Source organism: Brassica napus, chromosome C7 (assembly GCF_020379485.1).
Source record: "Brassica napus cultivar Da-Ae chromosome C7, Da-Ae, whole genome shotgun sequence".
Lineage (NCBI taxonomy): Eukaryota > Viridiplantae > Streptophyta > Magnoliopsida > Brassicales > Brassicaceae > Brassica > Brassica napus.
The window spans coordinates 6609911-6634103 of record NC_063450.1 but is presented as its reverse complement, the minus strand read 5'-3'; the positions used below and the strand labels follow the sequence as shown (position 1 = coordinate 6634103).

The 24193-nt window shown below is 35.8% G+C and overlaps 1 protein-coding gene and 2 long non-coding RNA genes across 6 annotated transcripts; 1 reads left to right on the top strand and 2 right to left on the bottom strand.

Moving 5' to 3' along the window:
• Nucleotides 1-13738: 13738 nt before the first annotated feature.
• Nucleotides 13739-16549, bottom strand: LOC106445080 (protein WUSCHEL). Of its 2 annotated transcripts, XM_013886564.3 has the most exons (3): nt 15814-16549; nt 15089-15162; nt 13739-14992 (listed from the first exon to the last, which is right to left on the bottom strand). In XM_013886564.3, the coding sequence occupies exons 1-3, from the start codon at nt 16301-16303 to the stop codon at nt 14648-14650; spliced, it is 909 nt and encodes a 302-aa protein (XP_013742018.1). In that variant the 5' UTR covers nt 16304-16549; the 3' UTR covers nt 13739-14647. The 2 variants fall into 2 exon arrangements, with proteins under 2 accessions (XP_013742018.1, XP_022562959.1); XM_022707238.2 differs by having other exon boundaries at nt 13739-15162.
• Nucleotides 16550-19265: 2716 nt separating this feature from the next.
• Nucleotides 19266-21393, top strand: LOC125589945. Its single transcript, XR_007326120.1, has 2 exons — nt 19266-19404; nt 20601-21393. It is a non-coding gene; the product is annotated as an uncharacterized LOC125589945 (long non-coding RNA).
• LOC106445081 lies at nt 21313-23459 on the bottom strand. 3 transcript variants are annotated; one of them, XR_001288384.3, is made up of 3 exons: nt 22243-23396; nt 21938-22030; nt 21313-21709 (listed from the first exon to the last, which is right to left on the bottom strand). It is a non-coding gene; the product is annotated as an uncharacterized LOC106445081 (long non-coding RNA). The 3 variants fall into 3 exon arrangements; XR_002659729.2 differs by having other exon boundaries at nt 21313-22030; nt 22243-23459; XR_007326119.1 differs by lacking the exon at nt 21938-22030 and having other exon boundaries at nt 22243-23459.
• Nucleotides 23460-24193: the final 734 nt, after the last annotated feature.

The window sequence follows — 24193 nt, the reverse complement described above, 5'->3', positions numbered from 1 at the left end:
TGGAACATGCAAAGTGTGATTGTGGTGTCTATGGAGTGGAGAAAATACCTTGCTCTCATGCTATAGCTGCTGGAACACATGCTGGTTTGCATATCTCCACACTTGTATGTCCACTGTACTCAAAGAATTATCTGTATGCAGGATACTCAGAGAATATATATCCTATCGTGTCACAACATATTGAGGAACGAGAATGCTTTCCTCCAGAACTAAAGCGTGGTCGGGGGAGACCGAAGAAATCAAGATGGCAATCTTGGTTGGAGCTATCTAGGATGAGAGGACACAAACCCAGGAAGAAACACAGGGCACGGAGATGCTCAAACTGCAAGGAAACTGGCCATACGAAACCACAATGTACACAACCAGTTGACTAGTTGTCCAGACGACCTAAATTTAAGTCGTCCAGTCTTGATTACCCGTCCAGACGACTAAATATTTAGTCGTCCAGTGTATTTTATTTTTAGACGACCTTCTACTAAGTCGTCCAGTGTATTTTATTTTTAGACGACCTTCTACTATCCCTTCAAGTGTATTTTATTTTTAGACTACCTTCTACTAAGTCGTCCAGTGTATTTTATTTTTAGAAGTCCAGTGTAAGTCGTCCAGTGTATTTTATTTTTAGAAGTCCAGTGTAAGTCGTCCAGTTGGAAAACCTTCCAGACGACTTATAATAAGTCGTCCAAACCTTCCAGACGACTTATAATAAGTCGTTAAAAAATCATGTTCAAATACAAAGACAAGTTCAAATACAAACACAAATCTAATCATATATGCCCACGAACTTATCACCATCCACATTTTCTTTCAAATGCTGATCAACAAGCTCCTTCCATATATCCACCGCCATATTATCCCTCATTTTCTTCGCGTTGCACCTAGCAAAGTCTTTAGGGTCAAAGGAGACCCCAAGAGCATGACATTCAATGTACTTTACAGCGTACACGCCACAATCACCATTGTTGGCCGTGGGTACACCTTTCAGCGGTCTCTCATATGTGTATGGCTCCAACCCGTATTTGACCCGTATTTCGTCGGTGGCTGCGCACTCAACAAGCAGATAAGGGACCATCTGGAGAAAAGGCTCCATTATCGCATCCCATGCGTCTGGTACACTAGATGAAGGTATGCTGTCCCAGACGACTATGTGCCTCTTAGGGATCGATATCCAAATAGCAACCCAATGCTTGTCGTTCAAGTTCACTGGCGCATAGATATCATCAATGTCCTCCCCCCACTTCTTGTTTGATTGGCAAAATGAAGGTATTGATCCGTCATAAAAATTCGACGCCCCACCAGGTAGAACTCTTCCTAAACCTTTGTGATCAGGTTCCGATGTTTTGAAGAGCTGATACTGCTCTCTCCAAGACTGGGAAAAGTTGTGATCCAGGAAGCACATTCGCTCGCTCCTGAAAGCTTGTGGGTTCTCCTGATACCTCTGCCTTAGCACATTAATCCAAGCATCTATATGCTGCATATTAAATATAACAAGTTAGAAGTTACCAGACGACTTAAATATAAGTCGTCTACGTGGTCGATTTATCTTTAAGTCGTCTGGAAAGTAGTCTACTTGGACGACTTTGTAGACGACTTAAATCGTGTGCAGAAGACTTACGCAGTCTTCCAGCCATTCTCTGGCTGTCCGGAGGAAGTGGTACCACCTTGTTGGTGATGTACGTGGTTTGTCCTCGGTCTTAGTTGAATAATGACTGCAAACAAAAAAGCAATCAGTTTTGGACGACTAAATCAAGCTATTATGGGTAAAGCAATCACTTACGGATCAGTTTTCAACCAATCAGCGAGTTCCTTCAACTTATCTTTGTTTACTGGCGGAAATGGATTATAGGCTGCCACTTTATCTTTTTTTTTCTCTGCCGTATAAGGATATCTCACAGTGGGAGCAGGTTTCTTCGCTCGTTTACTCTTTGCACGCTTGTCCAATACAACCAGGCTCGGTTCTGAAACTGGATCGCTTGGCTCGGTGGAAGCGAGGCTCGGTTGTTGATCGGTGGAAGCGAGGCTCGGTTGTTGATCGGTGGAAGCGAGGCTCGGTTGGTGATCGGTGGAAGTGACAGCAACAATCTCTTTGGAGGTGACACCATCTGCTTTATCCTCCGGCAAGATCTTATATACCGAGTTCGCCTTGGTTGTTGTATCCTCCGGCAACCATCTCTGCAATAAAAGTTGCACACAAGTTAACCCTGGACGACTTAAATAAAAGTTGTCTGGACGACTAGTTGACCCTGGACGACTTAAATATAAATCGTCTGGACGACTAGTTGACCCTGGACGACTTAAAATTAAGTCTTCCGTGGTCAACTAGTCGTCCAGACAACTTACGTTTAAGTCGTCCAGGGTCAACTAGTCGTCCAGACAACTTTTACAGTCGTCTGGACAACTAGTTAACCCTGGATTTGATACTAACCTCTTTGATTTGAGGAGGCTGTTTCTTTTGAGGAGGAGGCTGTTTCTTTTGAGGAGGAGGAGGCTGTTTCTTTTGAGGAGGAGGCTGTTTCTTTTGAGGAGGAGGAGGAGGCTGTTTCTTTTGAGGAGGAGGAGGCTGTTTCTTTTGAGGAGGAGGAGGAGGCTGTTTCTTTTGAGGAGGAGGAGGCTGCTGTTTGGTTTGATGAGGAGAAGGCTGGTTACTAACCACGGTTTCATTGGCATGAGGGGTAGCCTGTTTGTTACTACCCCCGGTTTCTTTGGCAAGAGGGGTAGGCTGTTTATCTTGAGGTGGAGGGGTAGCCTGATTGGTGACACCAACCTTCTTCTCCACAGCTTCCAATCTATCGGACAACTTCCTAAACTCCCTGATGCACTTCTTAAACCCTTCTTTCATGCAGTCAGCTACGCCCTTGAACATAATTTCCAAATCCTCTCTGGTCACCCCTCTAGCCTCTTCTCTAGCCTCTTCACTAGCCACTTTAGGAGCCTCTTTACGAGCTTTCTTCCGAGGTCTTGGATTGTCTTCCTCCTCCTCCTCCTCCTCCTCCAACACAACCATCTCTTTGGCTTTCTTCGATGGAGTCACAACCTTAGGTTTTGTATAGACCTTAGTACCAGTGACTTCCCAGCAATCCATGGTCCACTTCCACGGTCTCCGCTCATACATGACTTTAATGATGTTCTCCGCGGGCAGGTCCTCAACATCAGAGTCCCATTTTGGCCACATTTCACTAATGTCCTTCTCAACAAAGTTGATCACGCGGGTCTGCAGTAAATAGAAGAATCGAGTTAGATATTTGAAAAAAAATACTAAATAGACGACTTAATTATAAGTCGTCTACAAACAGACGACTATAATAAGTCGTCTAATAAGTCGTCCAGCTGGAAGACTTTCCAGACGACTTAATTAAGTCGTCCGATAAGTCGTCCAGCTGGAAGACTTTCCAGACGACTTAATTAAGTCGTCCGATAAGTCGTCCAGCTGGGAAGACTTTCCAGACGACTTAATTAAGTCGTCCGATAAGTCGTCCAGCTGGACGACCTTCCAGACGACTTATTATAAGTCGTCTGCGCAGTCTTTTGGATTGAAGTAAATACCTGACTCAAGATAGCAGCTTTCATTGATCTGCGGCCTCTGCTGCCCTCGTAAGCCAGTATCGGTGGAGACGGACTGTCTGCTCTGGGACCACCAATACTAGCACCCAATTCCGGCATAGCTGTGTACGCCCAGACCTGAAGAACTTGTATAAACCCATCCACGGTGTAACAGCCAGCAATTTCTTTGTTCCACAAAGAGTCCATCAGCACCTTAAACGCGACTCTCCCCCATGGATAATTCTCAAACCGTTCTAAATCCATCACTAGCCTTGCCAGAGTAGATCGTGTAGCGGTTGAAAACTTTCTCCCTTCAATGAATCCAGTGAAGATGGAGAGGTACGCGAGCCGCTTGCGATCTTCCCTGGACCAATCCCCGCATCTCTTCAGTGCTGCTATTATCTGATCAGTAGTTGGCCCAGCTTCCAGATGAACTCCCAGCATCCCCCAGAAAGAAACCATCTCTTGGGTAACGTCACATTTTGGTGTCTCAAGGTCCTCGATGTACTCGCAGTTTAGACCAGTGAGGTTTTCAAACTCTAACAGTGAAAACCTCAAAGGTTCTGGACCAACGAGAGACCACATCTCATACTTCTTCTTAATGTCCAGCTTGAAACTGAGCATGTAGTGAACCAGCCTTGAAGCCCAACCAAATCCCTGCTCCTTGAACTTGATGAAAACTCCCAAACTCGACTCCTTGAACTCTTCAAATTCGTCATCAGTAAGAGCTTCCCTAAGAGCAGTATGCAACTTGCTGTTATCCGTATGATACGAAATGCTATTGTGGGCTTCTGGCTCTTCCCCTGATGTGTATAACCTACGGGGGAGTTCTGGAATATCCATCCTTTTTGTCTGCAAAATAATCAAAGACAACAATATAAGTCCAGACGACTTAGTAGACGACTTATAATTAAGTCGTCTGGAAAGTCTTCCAAATGGACGACTTATATTTAAGTCATCTACTAAGTCGTCCAGTTGGAAGACTTTCCAGACGACTTAAATTACTTACAAGTCTTCCAGTACAAAGCGGACCTGATTAGTCGCAGAAGGAGTTGGAGTACTCGTCATTGCGGTTATAGATCTGAAAAAATAAACGTGAAACGGTGAGAATGAGTAAATTGATAGAGACAACGTTTTATGTTCATCTTTTCCTCGAGATTGATGACTTAGCGGCGTTAGGGTTTACAGAGAAACGGCGCTAAGGTTTACAGAGAAGAAGCGGCGGCGCTAGGGTTTAGAAGAAGCGGCGGCGCTAGTGTTTAGAGGAAGCGGCGGTGAGAACGTTGGTGACCACGGTGGCGAGGGCGACGGTTTGTTCGGAAATAGTGGAAGCGGCGGCGCTAGGGTTTAGAGGAATCGGCGGCGCTAGGGTTTAGAGGAATCGGCGGCGCTAGGGTTAGAAGAAGCTGCGGCGACAACGGTGAGAATGAAGTGAGATAGATAGCCGACGTTGAGAACGATGGTTTGTTCGGAAATCGTGGGAATTCGAAATCGCCTTTGAGAGAGAACTGTTAGGGTTTCTGAATTTCGCGAAAAATGAAACAAAAAAAAAAAATCACCTTATATATTGGGTAAATAATCCGGTTAGCTTTAAAAGTACATTGGTAAACTTTAAAGTTTGGTCCGGTTTAGACGACTTATTCTGGCTGATAATGTACAACAGACGACTTAATATTTAGTCGTCTGTTTTCAGACGACAAAATATTAAGTCGTCCTAGACCCTAAAATGAACCCCTAAACTAAAATGACTAGATTAACTAACTAACCACGTTATAAAATCAAATTATACTTAAATAGTGTTTACTATACACAGAAATGAACACGCATAAGTAATTTTAAAAATTTTCAAAAACGGTTTTAATGCTTTCCAAAATCTAACCCTAAGAACACATACAATACTACAACATATGTTGATGAAACATAAACTAAAGAATATCATGACTCACTACTTTCACTCATCTATGCTGAAAACAATTGAAATTTGTTATATCTTAATTTATACCTCCTAAGACATATGTTAATTACATAATTCCCATTTTTCACTTATCAAAATATTTTTTACAAAATTTTTAAATTATGTTTAAGACTAACTGTCCAGACGACTTTCAGTTAAGTCGTCTGGACGACTTATTTTCAAGGGGTAGAAACGTAAAAAAAATTCCATTTTTTTGTTTGGTCACAAGGGGATAGTTGTAATTTCAATAGCCTTTTAGGTTACTTTTGCCTTTGACCCAAGTTGGGGTATTGTTTTGGGTTTGACTCCAAGTTTTGAGTCACACTTGGCAATTATATAAATCCAATTTCATAAACTATTTTACTAATTTCCATTACTAATATATCTATTTATTTTTTTCTTAATAGTTTATTTTTTATAAAATCATATCAATATCATAAAGGAATTTAGTATCAGAAATAATATCTTGAAACAAAAATATAGTAATTTTTGATATTTAAAACATGTGATTTAAAAAAAGTAATTTTCTTTTATATAAATCTCACTTTCATAAAATTTTCTTGATATTTTTTTTTCAATAACTTTTTTCTACGATTGTTAATAATGTTAGTTAAATATATTTCATTTTAAATATAATAATTCATTTTCATAAAAAAAGTCAATGTAGTTACCAAATCAGTATTTACTTTTAATACATTAAAGAAAATTATTTTTTCTTAATTATAAATTTTCTAAAATAATAATTATTTTGTGGATAATTATTAAATTTTTTATTTAAAAAAATTCTGTCACAATTTCATACAATTTTTCTTTTCATAATTACAGATTCTCAAACCTAATACTATGTGAATGTTTCAATATTTATAAAAATAAACAAGTAATTATCTCAAATCCAATTCCATTAGAAAATTGTTTTCTTATGAATGTAGTATTTGATAAAAGTAATTAGGTTACTATTACGTTCTAAAACTCTAATGATCGACGTGTTTTTAAAAGATATAAAATTTGATTCACTTATACAACTTCTGATCAACACTTAAACTTTTTCTCATAAATTTAAACTAAAACAAAATATATGAATTTAAAAATGCATATTTACAAATCTTAGAAACTAAATTAAATTATATAATCTGATTAGTATGATTAAAATTCAATTGAAAAAATATATACAACTCAACATACCAAAAATAACTTAACCGATCCAAATTTTTATACCCCAAATCTTATATTTAATTAAGATAACGAAATAACATAGTTTAAAACAGTGTTATATTTTTCTTGTTTATATACAAACTACAAAATAATTTAAACTTATCAATAACTAGAAATAAAAAGTTAATCAATTACAATAATTTTTTTATTTTGTAAATACAGTATTTTTATCTGTGGATGAGCACGGAAAATCACCTAATAATTAATTATAATCATTAAACTTTAAAAAATAAACAATAAACACCTATAATTAGTAAACAAATTTAGTATTAACACCAAATTACTTATAATCAAAAATAAAAGACATGAAATTACATATAATAATAAAACACATACAATTGAAATTACAAATATATAGATATATATATATAATACATAACTAATCAATACGATTATTTCTGTAATGCTCATATATGCTCAGTCAATGCATTTTTTAAGTGATAAATGAGCTTCCTTATTTTTATCCGAAGATTATGTGCTAAATTGTTTTGAAAACGTATATCTTCGTTTATTGCCATTTAAGTAATATTTCAGATTATGTAACTTTTATTTGATGTAAAATATTATGATTGTATAATAATGTTCAATTTGTGTAAATTTTTTGAAATGTATTATTATTGTTGTGTCAAATATATGTTTATATTATATTTTATCAATATTATTATATTTTAGTATACAATATTTATGAATATATTATTATTATTTGAAATTAACTTTATAAGACCATAATTATAATATTTAAGTGCTAATATAATTATAATACTAAAATGCAGAATAAAAAATAATAACTACACAATCATTAAACATATATTAATAGTAAGACTAAAGTAAATCGTATTTTAAGGGGGTGAATAGTGTATCCTCAAATTTGATGGTGTGCTATCACTACAAGAAAACACACCAAATTCCGACGGAGGTTCCGACGGACACCAAGGTCGTCGGACATTTGTGACGGAATACTGACAAATTTCTGATCAAATCCAAAAAAATTAAGTCGTCGGAATTCCGTCGGCCATTTCCGACGGAATTCCGACGAAATATGGTTCGTCGGAACTTTCCGACGACTTTTCGACGACATTCCGATAAAAAATGTAACCGTTGTAGTCGTCGGAAGTTCGTCGGTATATTCCGACGAATTTCCGACGACATTCTGATTAACAGCAAAGTCGTCGGAAGTTCGTCGGAAAATACCGATGGAATTACGACGAACCATGTGACCGTTGCCGACAAATATATATGACCGTTGTATAGCCGTTTGAGATTGGACAATACCGACGGAATTCCGACGGACTGCTTTACATCCGTCGGAATTCCGTCGGAAAGTCGTCGGAGGTCCGTAAGCAATTTCCTATAAATACAACCCCTCCTCATTCAACTCATTCACACTTCATTCTCTCTTCATTCTCTTTAGTCATAACAATTCCGTGAAAATCATGTCTTCAGAAGTTTATTATCGTTCGTGGATGGGTAAACCTCATTTGGATCCGAACACCAATTTGCTTACGGAAGAATACGTTCAAGGGATTGTTGAATTCATGGGGCTTGTTCAACAGCAACCGGATGCAAAAAGTGGTATGTTAAGATGTCCCTGCTCTTCTTGCAATAATAATAAGGTTATAAAAGAATTTGATGTTTGGACTCATTTGTATATGAAAGGGTTTTCACGTAATTATAAAGTTTGGTACCTTCATGGGGAAACTGGTTATGAATATGGTAGTACTAGCGAACCTCAGCCTGTTAGTGAACCTCAGCCTGATATTAGGTTAGAAGAATCTAGAACGGATATAGATTATGGTGTAGGTACTGAGCAGATGGTACATGATCATTATAGAGGGGAAGAACCAAACCCCGAATCTAGGAGATTTTTTGACATGTTGGATGCAGAAAAACAACCTTTGTATCAAAATTGTAGAGATGGTCATTCAGTCTTATCATCTGCAACTAGATTAATGGGTATTAAGACAGACTATAATTTGGCTGAAGAATGTATGGATGCGATTACTGATTTTGTCAAAGGTATTCTACCTGAGGATAACCTTGCACCGGGTTCATACTACGAGGTTCAGAAACTTGTTGCAGGTCTTCAACTACCGTATGAAGTGATAGATGTATGTATTGACAACTGCATGATCTACTGGAGAGCGGATGAGACACGGAATGTATGTAAATTTTGTGGGAAACCTCGTTATCAGGAGACGAGGGGAAGAGTTCCGATCCCATTCAAAAGAATGTGGTATTTGCCTTTGACGGAAAGATTGAAGAGGTTGTATCAGTGTGAGCGCACAGCAAAAGCAATGAGATGGCATGCAGAGCATTCCACAAATGGTGAGATTAGACATCCTTCAGATGCAAAGGCTTGGAAACATTTCCAGTCAACATATCCAGAATTCGCGGAAGAGAGAAGAAATGTTTATCTTGGATTATCTACTGATGGTTTCAGCCCATTTGGAAAGCATAGAAGGCAGTATTCTCTATGGCCAGTTATTGTGACACCGTACAACTTACGGCCGAGCTTGTGCATGCGACGAGAGTTTTTGTTTCTCTCAATTCTCATCCCCGGGCCAGATCATCCTAAAAGATCACTAGATGTGTTTCTTCAACCACTAATATACGAGTTGCAACAACTATGGGCGCATGGTTTTGGGACATACGATGTTTCGCGCAAAGAAAACTTTCAGATGCGGGCAGTACTTATGTGGACAATAAGTGACTTTCCAGCATATGGTATGTTATCTGGATGGACAACACATGGGAAGCTATCATGTCCATATTGTCAAGATGACACAGATGCTTTCCAACTAAAGAACGGAAGGAAAACGTGTTGGTTTGACTGTCACAGACGATTTCTACCACCTGATCATCCATACCGCATGAGTAAGACTTCGTTTACGAAGAACAAGCAGGTGTTTGATGGTCCACCTGAGGAAGTTAGTGGGAAAGATTTGTTGAAGCAGTTTAGGTATTTTGATGCAGAAAGGACGCCAGATGTAGGTGGACATGAAAACATTCGAGTCAATGCGGTTGGAGAGCTACATAACTGGCACAAAAAGAGTATTTTCTGGGATCTGCCATATTGGGAGAGTCATCTATTGCGGCATAATTTAGATGTCATGCATATTGAGAAGAACTTCTTCGATAATCTGATGAACACAGTCCTTAACATCCAAGGTAAAACGAAGGATAATTTGAAGTCAAGGTTGGATTTAGTCGATATTTGTGATCGTTCTGAACTTCACGTTGATGAGAACGGTACAACCCCTTTTCCCATTTATCGGCTGGATGGTGCTAGAAAAGAAGAGTTCTTTGATTGGATTACAGATAAAGTGAAATTTCCTGACGGATATGCATCAAATTTGGGGAACTGCGTTGATAGAAGCGAAGGAAAGTTTACTGGCTTGAAGAGTCATGATTGTCATGTAATTATGCAGCGCCTCCTTCCGTTTGCTTTTTCAGCATTATTGCCACGTAATGTTCATGAAGCAATTGCAGGTATATTATATTTTTAAAATTTAATTTATTTTTATATTTAACAATTATGCTTATAAAAACTTAATACTTACGAAAATTATGTCTTTTATCTATGTAGGGATTAGTGTTTTCTTCCGCGACTTATGCAGCAGAGTAGTGACTGAAGAGGGTATTAATAATTTGAAGACAAACGCACCAGTCAGCATGTGCAACCTTGAGAAGATATTTCCTCCATCATTCTTTGATGTAATGGAACATCTTGCTATTCATCTCGCAAGAGAATTGGAACTTGGTGGTCCTGTGCAGTACAGATGGATGTATATTTTTGAGCGTTATATGCATCATCTGAAGAAGATGATCAAAAATCAAAGCAGGGTGGAAGGATCTATAGTGGCACAGGTGATCAATGAAGAAACTGCAATCTTTGCTGAAAATTATTTTCCACCAGAAGTGCATACAAAACACCGAAGACCTGCTCGGCATGATGATAGAGGGGAGAGAGCAACATATCATGTTACTGTCCCAAGCATGTTCAAGGAAATAGGACGACTTAGTGGAAAATTCACGAAGCGGAGACTTACGGACACTGAGCACGCTCATTTGCAAACATATTTGCTCACCAACTGTGAAGATGTTCTACAATATGAGAGGTAAAAAAATTTATTCATTTATTGTTAGATTAATATTCAATAAATTTATTTCATATTGATAATATTTTTGTATATAGTGTATATATGGCGGAGTTGCGTATGACTCACAGGCATGCAACAGAAGATGAGCTTCGACAACTTAGAGATAACGGATTTTCTGCGTGGCTTCGTAGTTATGTGAGTCATATATCATATATGTATAATAAAAATTTTAAATTTTTTTATAATTTTTTATAAGTTTCCACTAATAAACTATGTATAATAAAACGTTTTTTTAAAAAAATATAAATATTTAACAACATTTTTCTTCATTTATAAATTTTTAACAACATTTTTCTATATTTATAAATTTTTTATAATTTTGTATACATATATATATATGTAAATCATGTATAATAAAAATTTTAAAATTTTTTATAATTTTTTATAAGTTTCCACTAATAAACTATGTATAATAAAACGTTTTTTTAAAAAAAATATAAATATTTAACAACATTTTTCTTCATTTATAAATTTTTAACAACATTTTTTTATATTTATAAATTTTTAATAATTTTGCATACATATATATATATATATAAAAGGTTTAATAGTTTTTTTTAAAACGTTTATAAAACCTTTTGTAAATATATAAATGAAAACATTAAAAATAGAAATGATTTGAGAATATGTTTGATGTATTAATTTTTTTTTTTAGGGGCGAGGATGAAGCCCGCCCCGCAGCCCGTCTTCGACGTAGTTCGGTGAGCAGTTCCCGTGCATCGGGATCGTCTCATGACTCGGTTCCCGCATATATTCCCGCTCCAGCTCCCTCTGCCCCTCACACTGCCCCTCACGCTGCTGCTCAACAGGATCCGAGGGTCATGCCGGTTCATCTATTGGTTCAACAACCAGGTCGAGAGCATCTCCCGTTTCTCCAACCCAACCCACGACGAGGCCATAGCACTTGGTTAGTATTTTTTTTATTTGTACCGTTATATTTTTTCCTTTAATTAACTTGCTAACTTGTATTTTTTTTAACAGGTTCACCAAGTCGAAAAATGGCATTAGCCGGAGCATCAACCAGATGATGTACTCCATGCTCCGTTTTGGATATCCAAAGTGGAGTGTGATCCCTAACGACGAACGAGAGTTGTGGTTTCGTCAGTTTGCGGTATAGTAACTCTTCATTTTTTTAAAGTTTTTACATTTTTCTAAATATATTTACTTATTAAATTGTGTTTGTTTTGTAGCAAGAGTTCAACTGGCACTCCGATCTTACGGAAACAGTCCGTAAGAAATTCAACGAGAAGGCCATGGACTCTTACACAAAGCAGATAAACGCGTGGAAGACAGTTTGGCAGAAGAACAAGAAGCCACGGTTCATCAACGGGACGGTGTGGGAGCAGTTGATAGGTCATTGGGAGAAGGAAGAAACTGCAGAGACGTCTTCTAGGAACTCCAGGAACCGGAAGAGCGATCGTGGCGGGAAAGGTATGTATGTGCACAACCTCGGCGCTTGCTCTATGTCTACTAAGGAGGATGAACTTGTAAGTTTTTTATTATTATTTATCTTTATATTTTTTAAATAAATATTTTATATATTTCTTGGCTAATAATGGCGGTTTTTTTAGATCGAAGCAAATGACGGTAATCCCGTTGATCGTCTCCAACTCATTAAGGTGGCTCACACTAACAAGACGACGGGTCAAATTCAGGACCCCGTGATCAAAGGTGTAGTTGATTTGGTGGAAGCTGAAATAGTTGCCCAATCTCAGCCTCTCTCTGATGACGGCGAATCCACGGGAGCTTCAACCAACCTGTCTCTTTTGCAAATAAATGAGATGGTTGAAAAGGTAATTTTTTTTATTAATATATTTTTTTTATAATGTCGATTACTTACTTGTCCCTTTTTACTTACTTTAAATATTTTTGTAGGCGGTTCCTAAAAGGAAAGGAGGCCGTTTAGTTGGGTTGGCCCGTCGTGCTTCTTCGTATCCGGCATCTTCTTCGCAAGCTCCGTATGCCGATCCCATGATTCTCGAGGAGCTACATGACAAAGATGAACGGATTGGGGCATTGGAGGAGCAGAACACCACTATCCTTTCGGAGAATGCCACTATCCGTTCGGAGAATGCCACTATCCTTGCTGAGTTGGCATCCCAGAAGAAGTTCAACACCGAGATTATGCAGAAGCTAGATCGTTTGATGTCTTCGAGTTCATCTTAGTTTATTTCGGCTTTTTAAAACTTTCGGAATGTTTTTTTTTCTATTTCGGTTTGTATGAATTTTAAACTTTATGAATGTTTTTTTCCTATTTCGTTTTTTATGAATTTAAATTTTATAATATTATTAGTTTTAAGTTTCTGATTTTTTAAATTTATTAATATCGAAAAATATATAAAAATGCAAAATTAATTTTTTTTAAAAAAAATGGGTATATACCGACGGACAGTGGTCGTCGGAATATACCGACGGACATATATCCGTCGGAATTTACCGACGAACCCCATTTCCGTCGGAATATACCGACGAACGACGTTCGTCGGTATATTCCGACGACCGTTGTCCGTCGGTAAATTCCGACGCCTAAAGTTCGTCGGAATACACTGAGGAACACTCTACGTCGGAATTGTCCGAGAAACGTTCTCCGTCGGTACGTAGTTTTTCCGATGAACTCTGGTCTCGTGTATCCGCATCGTAATATCGTCGGAAGTTCGTCAGAATGACGTTTCTCGGTATTCGTCAGAAAGTCGTCGGAAGTTCTGACGAAATTCCGACGAATTTTTTTTTTCCGACGAAACGATACCGACGGACGGGTTCGTCGGAAATTCGTCGGAATCGGTCTATTCCGACGAATTTCCGACGATTTCCGCCATCAGAATCCCCCTGTTTTCTTGTAGTGATTAATCCCCTTAAATTTTGAGGAGATGGGAGGCTATTGGAGTGCAAAATCTCTCGGACTAAGAGGATAAGGGGCTGTTTGAAATGTCTTAAACCACAAAATCGAAACTCTAAATGTGTACTTAATAACCAAAAAGTCTCAGTTAATCATTGTATCAAATAACAAAATATGTAAAATATAAACTATCAAATTGATATGTAAATTTAGGTCAATAAAACAAAAACCTAAATCTAAAATATAACCCTAAGAATCTAATTCCAACACAGAATTATCAAATCAATATATATTTTTAAAAATGTTCAATTATATTAATTTTTTAATTTATATCCCTCACACTGGTTCTTATGTTGATGATTTATAAAAAAAATTCACACAATATTTCCTAATTAGACATTTTTAAAATAAAATGATTAGATCAAATTACGATGTAGACTTCATAATAAAGAGGTCTACACTTTGTAGACTTCTCTCTACTAATTGTAGACTTCCGTATGATAGAATCGTATAATAACTTTTTTTTTTTTTGGTCATAAGGGATAAATAATAATTTGCTACCCCTACTTTTGCGATTGATTGAATATGAAGTTTATTTTTTTCATTTCAAACCAATATATAGGTTATATTTGGCTAATCCACTTGTATAAAAACTATGTAGATTTTGGGGGCTTTCCCCTACATAATGCCTACGGATTTTTTTGAATTTCCATATGTGTATATCGTACTGAAATAGACTCAAATTCCATATTAATATAATTTCAATGTGTTACATTATAAAAGAAAGGTGAAAAACACACTCAAATAAAGTTAAACCTAGACGAGAGTAATTACAATTTATTAAACTACGTACGTACGGAAGATACTACTATTATAACTGCATAATACGAGCCAACCATGCGATTGAAGCTAAAGAGCGTAGGAGTTCAGACGTAGCTCAAGAAAGCATTAATCCTGTGTGACGCCGGCTGCGTAGGAGTTCAGGCATAGCTTTAGAGAAGCACAAGGGCCTCTACCATAACGATCACGACCGTCCGATTGTCCGTGCTTCCAGATGACACCACCACCGCCGTTGATATGATCCTCACCGTGCATAGGAAAAAGAGGAAGTGTACGTCTATGTTCCAGATAAGCATTGCCACCATAGTCTCCTTCTTCTTCATGAACTTCTAGTTCATACATAGGCTTTGGTCTATCGAAGAAGTTGTAAGCTGGAGCAGAGTAAATATGATTATGATCCATGTTTGTCCACTCTACACCTACGTTGTTGTAGCTCATTGAACAATCTTGTTCCTTCACCCAAAATCCCGTTTCATAAATGTAAATGGAATTTATATGCATGCAGAATTTATATTGTCTAAAATAAATGACTTGTAGTTTCAAACGTACAATAGATCCATAGAGATGGCTATTCATGTAGCCATTAGAAGACGCATTAAGAGCACCACATTCAGTGCCTGTACCTGCATAATTTAAATTCCCTTCAAACAGATATATACGGTTTTGTGACCATATAGATGCATGTATATGTTTTCAAACCATCAAATAATATTTAGAGAACGAAAAAGAAACATATAATAAGCTATTTTCTACTAACCAAAATCCCTAATATTGTTATATACCGCAACATGTGAGGCCAGTTTCCATTACACAACAAAGAAATCGTTCTTTTAGATGCAAATTTGGTTTCCCCCATTTAAAGATCCATATAGCTTCACATATACTTCATTACATATAACTATCAAAATCATTTTTTTTTGTTTTTTTATATCAATAGTATATATATACATGAAAGTCTTGTTTTCTTTTTCTTGTTTTTTGCAACATGTATTAGTTATGGTGTAAATTAATCCTAGCTAGTAACATAAAATTAACTTAAAAAAATCACCTGAATAAATTCATTGAAAATAATATTTAAATAATATTTTGAATGTTTGATACGCTATAACATATATATTTATCACTCATATATATATATATATGTAGATGTAAAACTTCTTAGATTTTTTTGCTTTTTCATGTTATAGTTAGTGGTGTAAATGGTTCCTACAGTAATGCAAAACAAAACATTTTAACTATAACATATATATATATATAAGAAATTAGTTAGTCACCGTTATTGAAGCTAGGATATGATCTGTTTTGATGAAGCAGATGATTTTCTTGGTCAAGCTTAACGTTTACTGAAGCAGGTCTGTGCATGGTAACACCATGCTGAGGATGGTGAAGAAGAGGATGATGGTTATAATAATGATCACTAGCCATCATAACCAAGTTGGGAGATGAAGACGTCGGCGTGGTCATGACTGTGCCGTTGAATCTCTTCTTCTGTCGCTCACGAGCCTTATGGTTCTGGAACCAGTAAAAGACGTTTTTACCCTCGATTTTCCCATACTGTCTTAGCCTTACAGAGATCTTCTGAATCTGGTCGGCCGTTGGTGATCGGACTCCGTTGTTGTAGTAAATATCTTTGAGGATTCTGATTTGCTCCGTTGTTGGTGTCCATCTTGTGCTCGTTTGACGACACGTATAACTACCAGAGCCGGACTTGTTGTTGTTGCCATTTTCTTGGTCGGCTTGATGATGATGTTGCGGTGGCTCCATCTTCAAGATCAAGATGAAGATGAAGACAATGATCTTGAGAGAGAAAGAAAATTAACTTTACCAAGAAAAAAAAGTTTAAGAAAAAGAGATTCTAGGTTTTGTGTGTGGGAGATATAGAGAGAGTGTGTAAGGTGTGACTTATATATACACGTATGGGGACCCAATAAAAGTTTACGATCCTGGAAAATCAATTATTCAATTTTAGTCTTTAATGCATGTAGATTTAATCTCACACAAACAAATTAAAATCTATTTTATATTTTCATATATAAGCAAATGAATTATAGAAGGTTTACTACGCGTTACTATATGGTAATAAAAAGGTCGTGACATATTTAATAAAATTATTCACTATACATGTATGATCTAGAAAATTTGTATATGACAAAATTTGGGATATACAACAAGATGACATTAAAATTTCTTTTGGATTAATATTCGAGCAAAACGGAAGGAAATCCTTATGCAGAAATTCGGTTTTCTTTGTTTAGAACAAAAATAATGAAATGGAGAAACAAGATTCTTATTTTTATTTAAGGAAAATTATTTAGATCATCACTAGTTAGTATAAGTTATATTATCTAAGCATTCTTAACCTAATGTGTGTTTATATTTCTATAGCTATTTATTGTTATGAATTACTTTTTATATAATAAACTGGAACTACTCTTGGTGAATTTTATTGAAAATTATTTAGATCAACATTAGTTAGTATAAGAAATATTATCTAAGCATTCTAAACTTAATGTGTGTTTACAGTTCTATAGCTATTTATGTTCTTTTTCTGATGAATTACTTTTTATATAAGAAACTGGAACTACTCTTGGTGAATTTTATTGATTTTGTGAAATAATATCTGTTTTTCTAAAATATTGTGAGGGATAGAATCAGAGGATATCTGCTGGAGAAGGATTGAAAGGGACAGAGAGGTTAGAAATAAACATGAAAAAGGAAAGGGACAAATGAGGGAATAAGAAAGGTGAGGGCATCATCGATATTTACTTGGAAGAAAAACAAACTCCATTTTTTTCCTTCAAATTCTCTATTTCTCTGCTTCTTCTAATTATTACTTCCCCAGCTTTTAACTGGTATGTATCTTTCTACGTACCATTAAAAAGAGACAAATAAATCGATTTGGAATGAATTTTTTTTATAGAATGAATGATATTAAAGACCATGATTCGACGATAATTCGTTAAGGCAGTTCTTTTTCCACTGTTCAAATTTGATCATGTCTCAACAAATTATAACTATTCCTCTTCATATGAGTATATTATTTGACCAAATACCATAGTCATAATACACTTATATGTAAAATAAACTTAAGATAACAATAGACAATAGTTACCTATAATATAGTTGTGCATATGTGATTTTGATCTTCATCTTTTTTATCTCGGGGTATCCAAAGTAGGCTCAAACTAATTTCCAAAGGGATGGTGTGGCTCACGGATGGATTCTCATTTCGGATATTCAAATGAACCGTAAGATACCTGCATATCCGCATGACCATAAGGTGAAATGTAGTGGGGGTGCCTTAGCCCAGGTTGCTAAGCACCCAAAGTGATCTTTTTAATAGCTCATAATGTGCAAAGAATATCATGAACAATCAAATTTTACAAACCAGTTATTGTAACTATTATTTGAATTTTTTTCAGATTGTATATGAAGTCTTGTAATATTTTTGGGATTTTCCCTAACAAACCAATCGATCATACATAAGCCGGGGTTTCTCCAAAATTTGTCTCTTTTTTCTTTGTTTATGTAATTACATTTATTATTTGAACTAATATATCAGATTTGCTAATTAAATACAATAAAAACTATCAGATTTGCTAAAACCTAAAACTGGCATATATTAGCAAATAAAACATTTGTAACTTATTTATATGAAAACATATTTACCTCATGTTGTCTCTATCAATATAGGGAAACCAATCAAAAAGCAAAACCAAAAACGATTCTCTTCGGTCCTTCAGCTAGATCCGGCATCATATCTCTGACATCGGAGACGTCTTTTCTTTTTCTCCCCTTATTTTTTATTTACCTCTCCTCTCCTTTCGCCGTCCATATATGTCCGACTTTCTGGTGGAGGCTTTGCCGATAGAACCTAGATCTGCTCCGGAGAGTAATGAATCCAGCGGTTGAGGTCTTTTTATGGATCTTCGACGAGGTGGCAGGGGTTGCGAGGAGTAAGGAGTCGGGTTTTTAGGGTGGGGCTTTTGTGGATCTCGCTTTTACTTTGTAGATTTGCTTGATGTTATATGCAATGGTGGCGCATGGTATTCATCACCGGCTCGCTCCTCTGGTCTTTTTCTTGTTGTATTATTTCAAAGGTTTTTTTCAATGTGGAGTGGAGCGCTTAGGTCTCCTATAGTCGAGGTTCCAAATTTTGTCTCGATTAAGGGTCTAGCTAGTCCTCAGGAGAGGTGGTGGTTGTGGCTGCCAGAGCATGCACTGGTTCTGGTGGTAGTGTGGCTGCCGCATCTTGGTAGGTCACTGTGTGTAGCTTAAGGTGTGTGGTCTTGTTCTGTCGTCTATGACAAATCAGCTACATCTCTGGCGGTTGCTCTCCATTTTATCGTGCTTCCCCCGGTTTTGGTTTTTAAGCAGCTCTTGCCTTTTCACGTGAGGTATGGAGTCTTCATATCCACTTCATATGGTTACCCTTTGTTTCTGCAGCGTCGAGAAGCCCAAGCGCAAAGAGGACGTGGTAAGGTTCTCTGGTCCAGCCCAAGATGTCGTTTAGTTGCTCCGATTGAGTCAGTTAGTTTGATTTGCGACTTGGAGACCTGGTGGGGAATGGTCATTCCAATGTCGAGATAATTTTTTGGTTGCCTTGGTAGAATGTTCTCCTCTCCTTTTGCAGGTTATGAATTTATTGATCCAGTGTTTTCTACCATCGCATCCCGTTTTTCTTCGGAGGATGTTTGTTTTGTCGGTGTCCTCGGCTTTTGACGATATTGCTATCCTCTGCCGATAGACTTGTGTTTATAGTGCTTTCTTGATAGGATCAATTACAAGGATGATGAATTCTTCAGGATTCAGCTACTCTGGCAGGAAAGGAACTAAGACGGTGATGGTCTCTTAGGCTCGGGAAGGTAAAACCGTGTTAATTCCACCTTCTTGGGCTATCTTTACTACAGTTGAGAACGGTGGACAATTCTGTGATATCTGAAACCGGCTAGTGAATTGCGCCAGTTAGGTTTGTGTAAAAGGATCTAGTTGGAGATGATTTAAAGCGGTTATTTTGTTTTATTCAAAATTATAAGAGATACCGGATTTTCGATTTGCCGGTTTTTAATTAATATAATTGTTTTTAAAAGAAAAACATATTTACATCATGAGTCATGAATAATAATACATTATAGTGTTTTCAACAAGATAATTGTATAAGTTACAAACATATTTGATCGATCAGTTAAACGTATTTTATATGGTTTTTGAGCTTTCTTACATACTAGGAGTATTCCGGCGCTACGGTTCGTACGTTTTGTTTTCTAATAAGTTGTAAAAGATTTGTTGATCTATTTGGTATTAGTTAGTGATAGTAATATATTTGTATGTTTTGTAGTTGTTCAAGCAAAAGATGAATATCGTAAATGATAGGAGCGCTAAACTATAATATTATATAGGTGACAGTTGCACCAAAGTAAATATAATTTGGATAATAAAATGAGTGTGTATAAAGATATATCAAGTGAAGGCTTTATATACTGAATCAAGGACACCTCTAATGACACATACTTCTTAGAGATATATTTCCCAACCAACACATATTCAAATTGTGTTTCTTTCGTGGTCTAATTTAATTTATTTAAATATAATTTTAACAATACCACTCATAGGCGTTGCGTGGAAGTGAGTGTTTGTTTATGTTGGATTTGCCTGAGTTTGGGCTGCAAGTTATTCTTGTAAAATGATGTGAGATTAGAGGAGATTACATGGGAACATAAAGAGAAAGGTTAATAAGTATATAATATTATTGATAAATTGAAGTTTTTTTTGAGCATTTTAGAAAGGATGGCTTTTTTTTAAAAGAAAAGGAGAGCAGAAAACAAAGCATAGAGCTACAAAGTCAAGATTAACATAAATATAGAAATTTGTAATGGCGAGAAAGAAAAATATCTAAATGGTGAGAAAGAAAAAGAAAAATATCAAAAAAAAAAAATATCTAAATGAGGACAAAAGTGATAAAAGTGATATTGGAAATTAGAACCCAATAAACCCTTTTATTTTTTATTAAGTTGGTATCATAAATTACTTTTTCTACATACCGGACAATTTATTTTTGTAGGAAGCCACTGATCAATGCAAGGAAAATGGAAATATTAAAATTTAAAAGTACGTATGTGTCATTAATGTGGGGTTGTATGTGTTTTGATATTTTATGTAATAGCGATGAATGATTATTGTTCAGACAAAGTATAATAAGAACAACTCGAAACACTCAATTCTCACTCTAAACATGGTGAGAAGGGTCATAATAGTGAGGCCCTAATTATTGGGTGTAAAAGTCTAAAAGCGTATTCATATTTTCTTAGTTACTGATTACGATATCATGGCAAATTTAATTATGGGTATGAATACTTGTTAGAAAATACCACGTCTTAAACCCAAATCAGACAGGCGCTTAAGTGTGTTATGAATACGCTTTTAGACTTTTACACCCAATAATTAGGGCCTCACTATTATGACTCTTCTCACCATGTTTAGAGTGAGAATTGAGTGTTTCGAGTTGTTCTTATTATACTTAGGGCCTCACTATACCTTCGTAAGTGTGTTATGGACTATTGGCATAACAATAACTCGAAATATGCTTATATTAATAGTGCGCTTATAAATAAACCACATCAACATAACATAACGCTTCCATATTCATCTAACCAATACATGCCTTCTTATAAGCAAGCTCATTTATCTTATAAGACCACAATATTTGTTATATAAATATTGTTCAGAACTAATTATTTAGGGTTGTAATGTTGTTCAGAATTAGTCATTTAGAGTTGTTGAAATTCGATATTGAAGAATATGTCAAGCATAAAATGTTTTTATCAGTAATTGATGTTCAAAGAGAAAAAAAGAAACATCTGTCTAGGTTTTGATGCTGCCCTTTTGAACGGTTAAAAAGTTCCATGTGACCTGTTAGATAAAAACATGAGCAGCGTAAGTTGAGAGTCTGAAACTCCCTTCTCTTCCATTCTTCTTCAACCGTCACCGAGTTTAATGTTGAACATAACTCGTTTTCCTGATAGTCATTTCTTCATCTTACTCTTCTTCTATTCCAATCTGAAACATAGATGGGAGGAAATGGTGTTCCCAGCTTCTTGAGGCGAGATTTCAGTGGAGCAGCTTTGGTTCAAAGAAGAAACTCACCACGTGAAATGTATTACAGCGATTCCCCTGAAAAAAAAAAACTTAATGCTGGGACCATTTGCTTAAAATTTTATCACTTACTCTAATACTCATTTGGTATAAGACCATAATATGAACCATTTTGCACCACCAATTAATGTATACCAATGAATTTACTAAAGCAAACTATAAGTTCTCCTTAATCTTTTCCAATATCATTTTGTACATCAATATCATTTGTTTCCAAAAGCTAACTATATAAATATTAAATGTTACAGGGGTGCAGAAGACGGTGACGATGAATTGAAGAAGTCAATCGAAGACTTTGATGTAGTGTATCTGTAGATAGGAAAAGGTGCCTTGAATGAGCTGCACAGATCATAGTGGGTTGCAAAATAAGTTCGACCTTTTTTGGTTAAGTTTTGTATATGCTTAAAGGTTAAAAACAGAGAAATACAGAATGTCCTATTGATTCGGTTTTGGGTATTTGGCTTGTAATCTGAACGCTTAGCTTCATGTATCTTTAGTAAAAATTGTCATTTAAGAGAACTTATTAAAAACTTAAGAGTTAAGAGACTCACTATTGTCATCTCCCGTAGACAATATAGTGCCGAAGCTTCTTCACGGAGGTCAGTTCTCTTTTGGCTCCTGCTGGTTGATAGAAACATTCAGTATCATAGAACAACAGGAACTAAAGAAATATTCAGTTTACAAACTGAAAAGAACAACAAACCCAATCGAACAGATCAGCCAAGAACTTTTAAAACATAAACATAGGAAAGCTAAGTAAAAAAGGAAAAAAAAAGACAAAGTTCTGGTTCAAGAAGAAGAAGAAGATGACAAAGTTTAAAAAAAAATTGAGACTTTGGATAAGATCAAACTCTCATTATCAATCTTTCGTGTAGCCGTCGTCAAATTAATTTAATTTTAAAATTAAAAATTGAGAAACAGAAGAAGCTAAGAACTGTTATAAATAAAAAAGAGAAGAGGGAAATTTGTGTGTATTATTCCATGAGTAATGAGTCATTTATATAGGATTATAATAACTTGTGGACAAAGCCACTTGGAGAACAAGTAAAGCTTGGAGAACAAGTATATTTAAAACTTGCCATAATGGCATCACCATAATATTCATAACACTTCTCCTTGATGTCCATTATGCGCGTAAGATGCTGCCTCGTTAAAAACTTCACCAGGAAAATCCAATAGGAAAAACAGTTAAAGAAAAAAGAGTGCAGTGTGCAATGACTTCCCCTCATGTGTACATACGTCGAGATCTATGAGACAGCGTAGTTCAATAAGATGAGTGAGCTTCTTGAAAGTAGCAGGGGTAGCGTCTTGGTGAATGAAACAGCCAAATATTTACTCAAACGAACTTGTAGGAAACGAACTTCACCATTCTTCAGTAGTGCATGAGTCTTTATGATCTGACCATTTCTTGGATTCTTTTTATCTCCAAAACTTTAGAACAATGATAGATTTTCATCTCCCAAATTGTAACATTCTCTTTGGATGTCTATCTTTTGTGTGTTCTTTGTTGCCTCATTAAAACCTTGTCATGGAAAAACCCAGTGGGATAAAAACCATGATGAGGGAAAAGAGTACAACCACACATATTTCACATTTCTTCTCCAGAAAGCAATATCTTCAGGATATGCATTCAAATCAGAGAAATCTCCTTTTGAAATTGAGAATATTGTAATACTCTTTCCATTAGAGTATTCAAGGTCTATAGATTTCTAGTCCACAATTCTTATTTGATATAGACAATATTTTCTTGGTCTATTTGGACTTCAAACCAAACTTCTTACATACAATCGTCTAGACATTCATCTCGTACATACAAATGACTCATTCGTAACTATGAAAGTTACTATTATGACTTTCTTTCTTGTCATATGAAATTAAATCTTTTGGTTATAAAAAAGATTAGTAATTTACTCAATAACACTTTAAATATGGTACTTCAAGACCAAACATATATGAGCATCTTAAATAAAAGCCTTCAAGGATTTTTATGATAACATCTAATTTTAGATCTCTGATTTGGAATACATAAAGACAATATTGTATTGTCAAGAGCTTTCTTCCAAAATATAATTTTCTATAACTCTTCGGGAGTTTTTGATTATATTTAAATCAATGATTCTATTGATCTATAATCTCTTGATAAATATAAAGATATATTGATTAACTTCAAATATTTCATATATCCCATAAACATATTTCGATCAAATATGATTTTGATATCATCAATCCTTCAGGGATTCTATCTTTTAGGGATTCTATCTCTTAGGGACTATCAGTTTTCAGTGGGTTGTATAATTCAAGTTCTTCATTTATTGTCAGACTAATAAGGAACATAAAAGTAGTTGCACCTATCACATAAGACTATGTCTCTTCACAATCAATTCCATATTGATCTTTCTTTGGTGCAACGACTCATTTCTATCCCACTTGTTTTACACCTTCTAGTGTATGGACTACTGGTCCAAAAACCTCACTCTTTCACAAGAGTTTTTATCTTTGTCT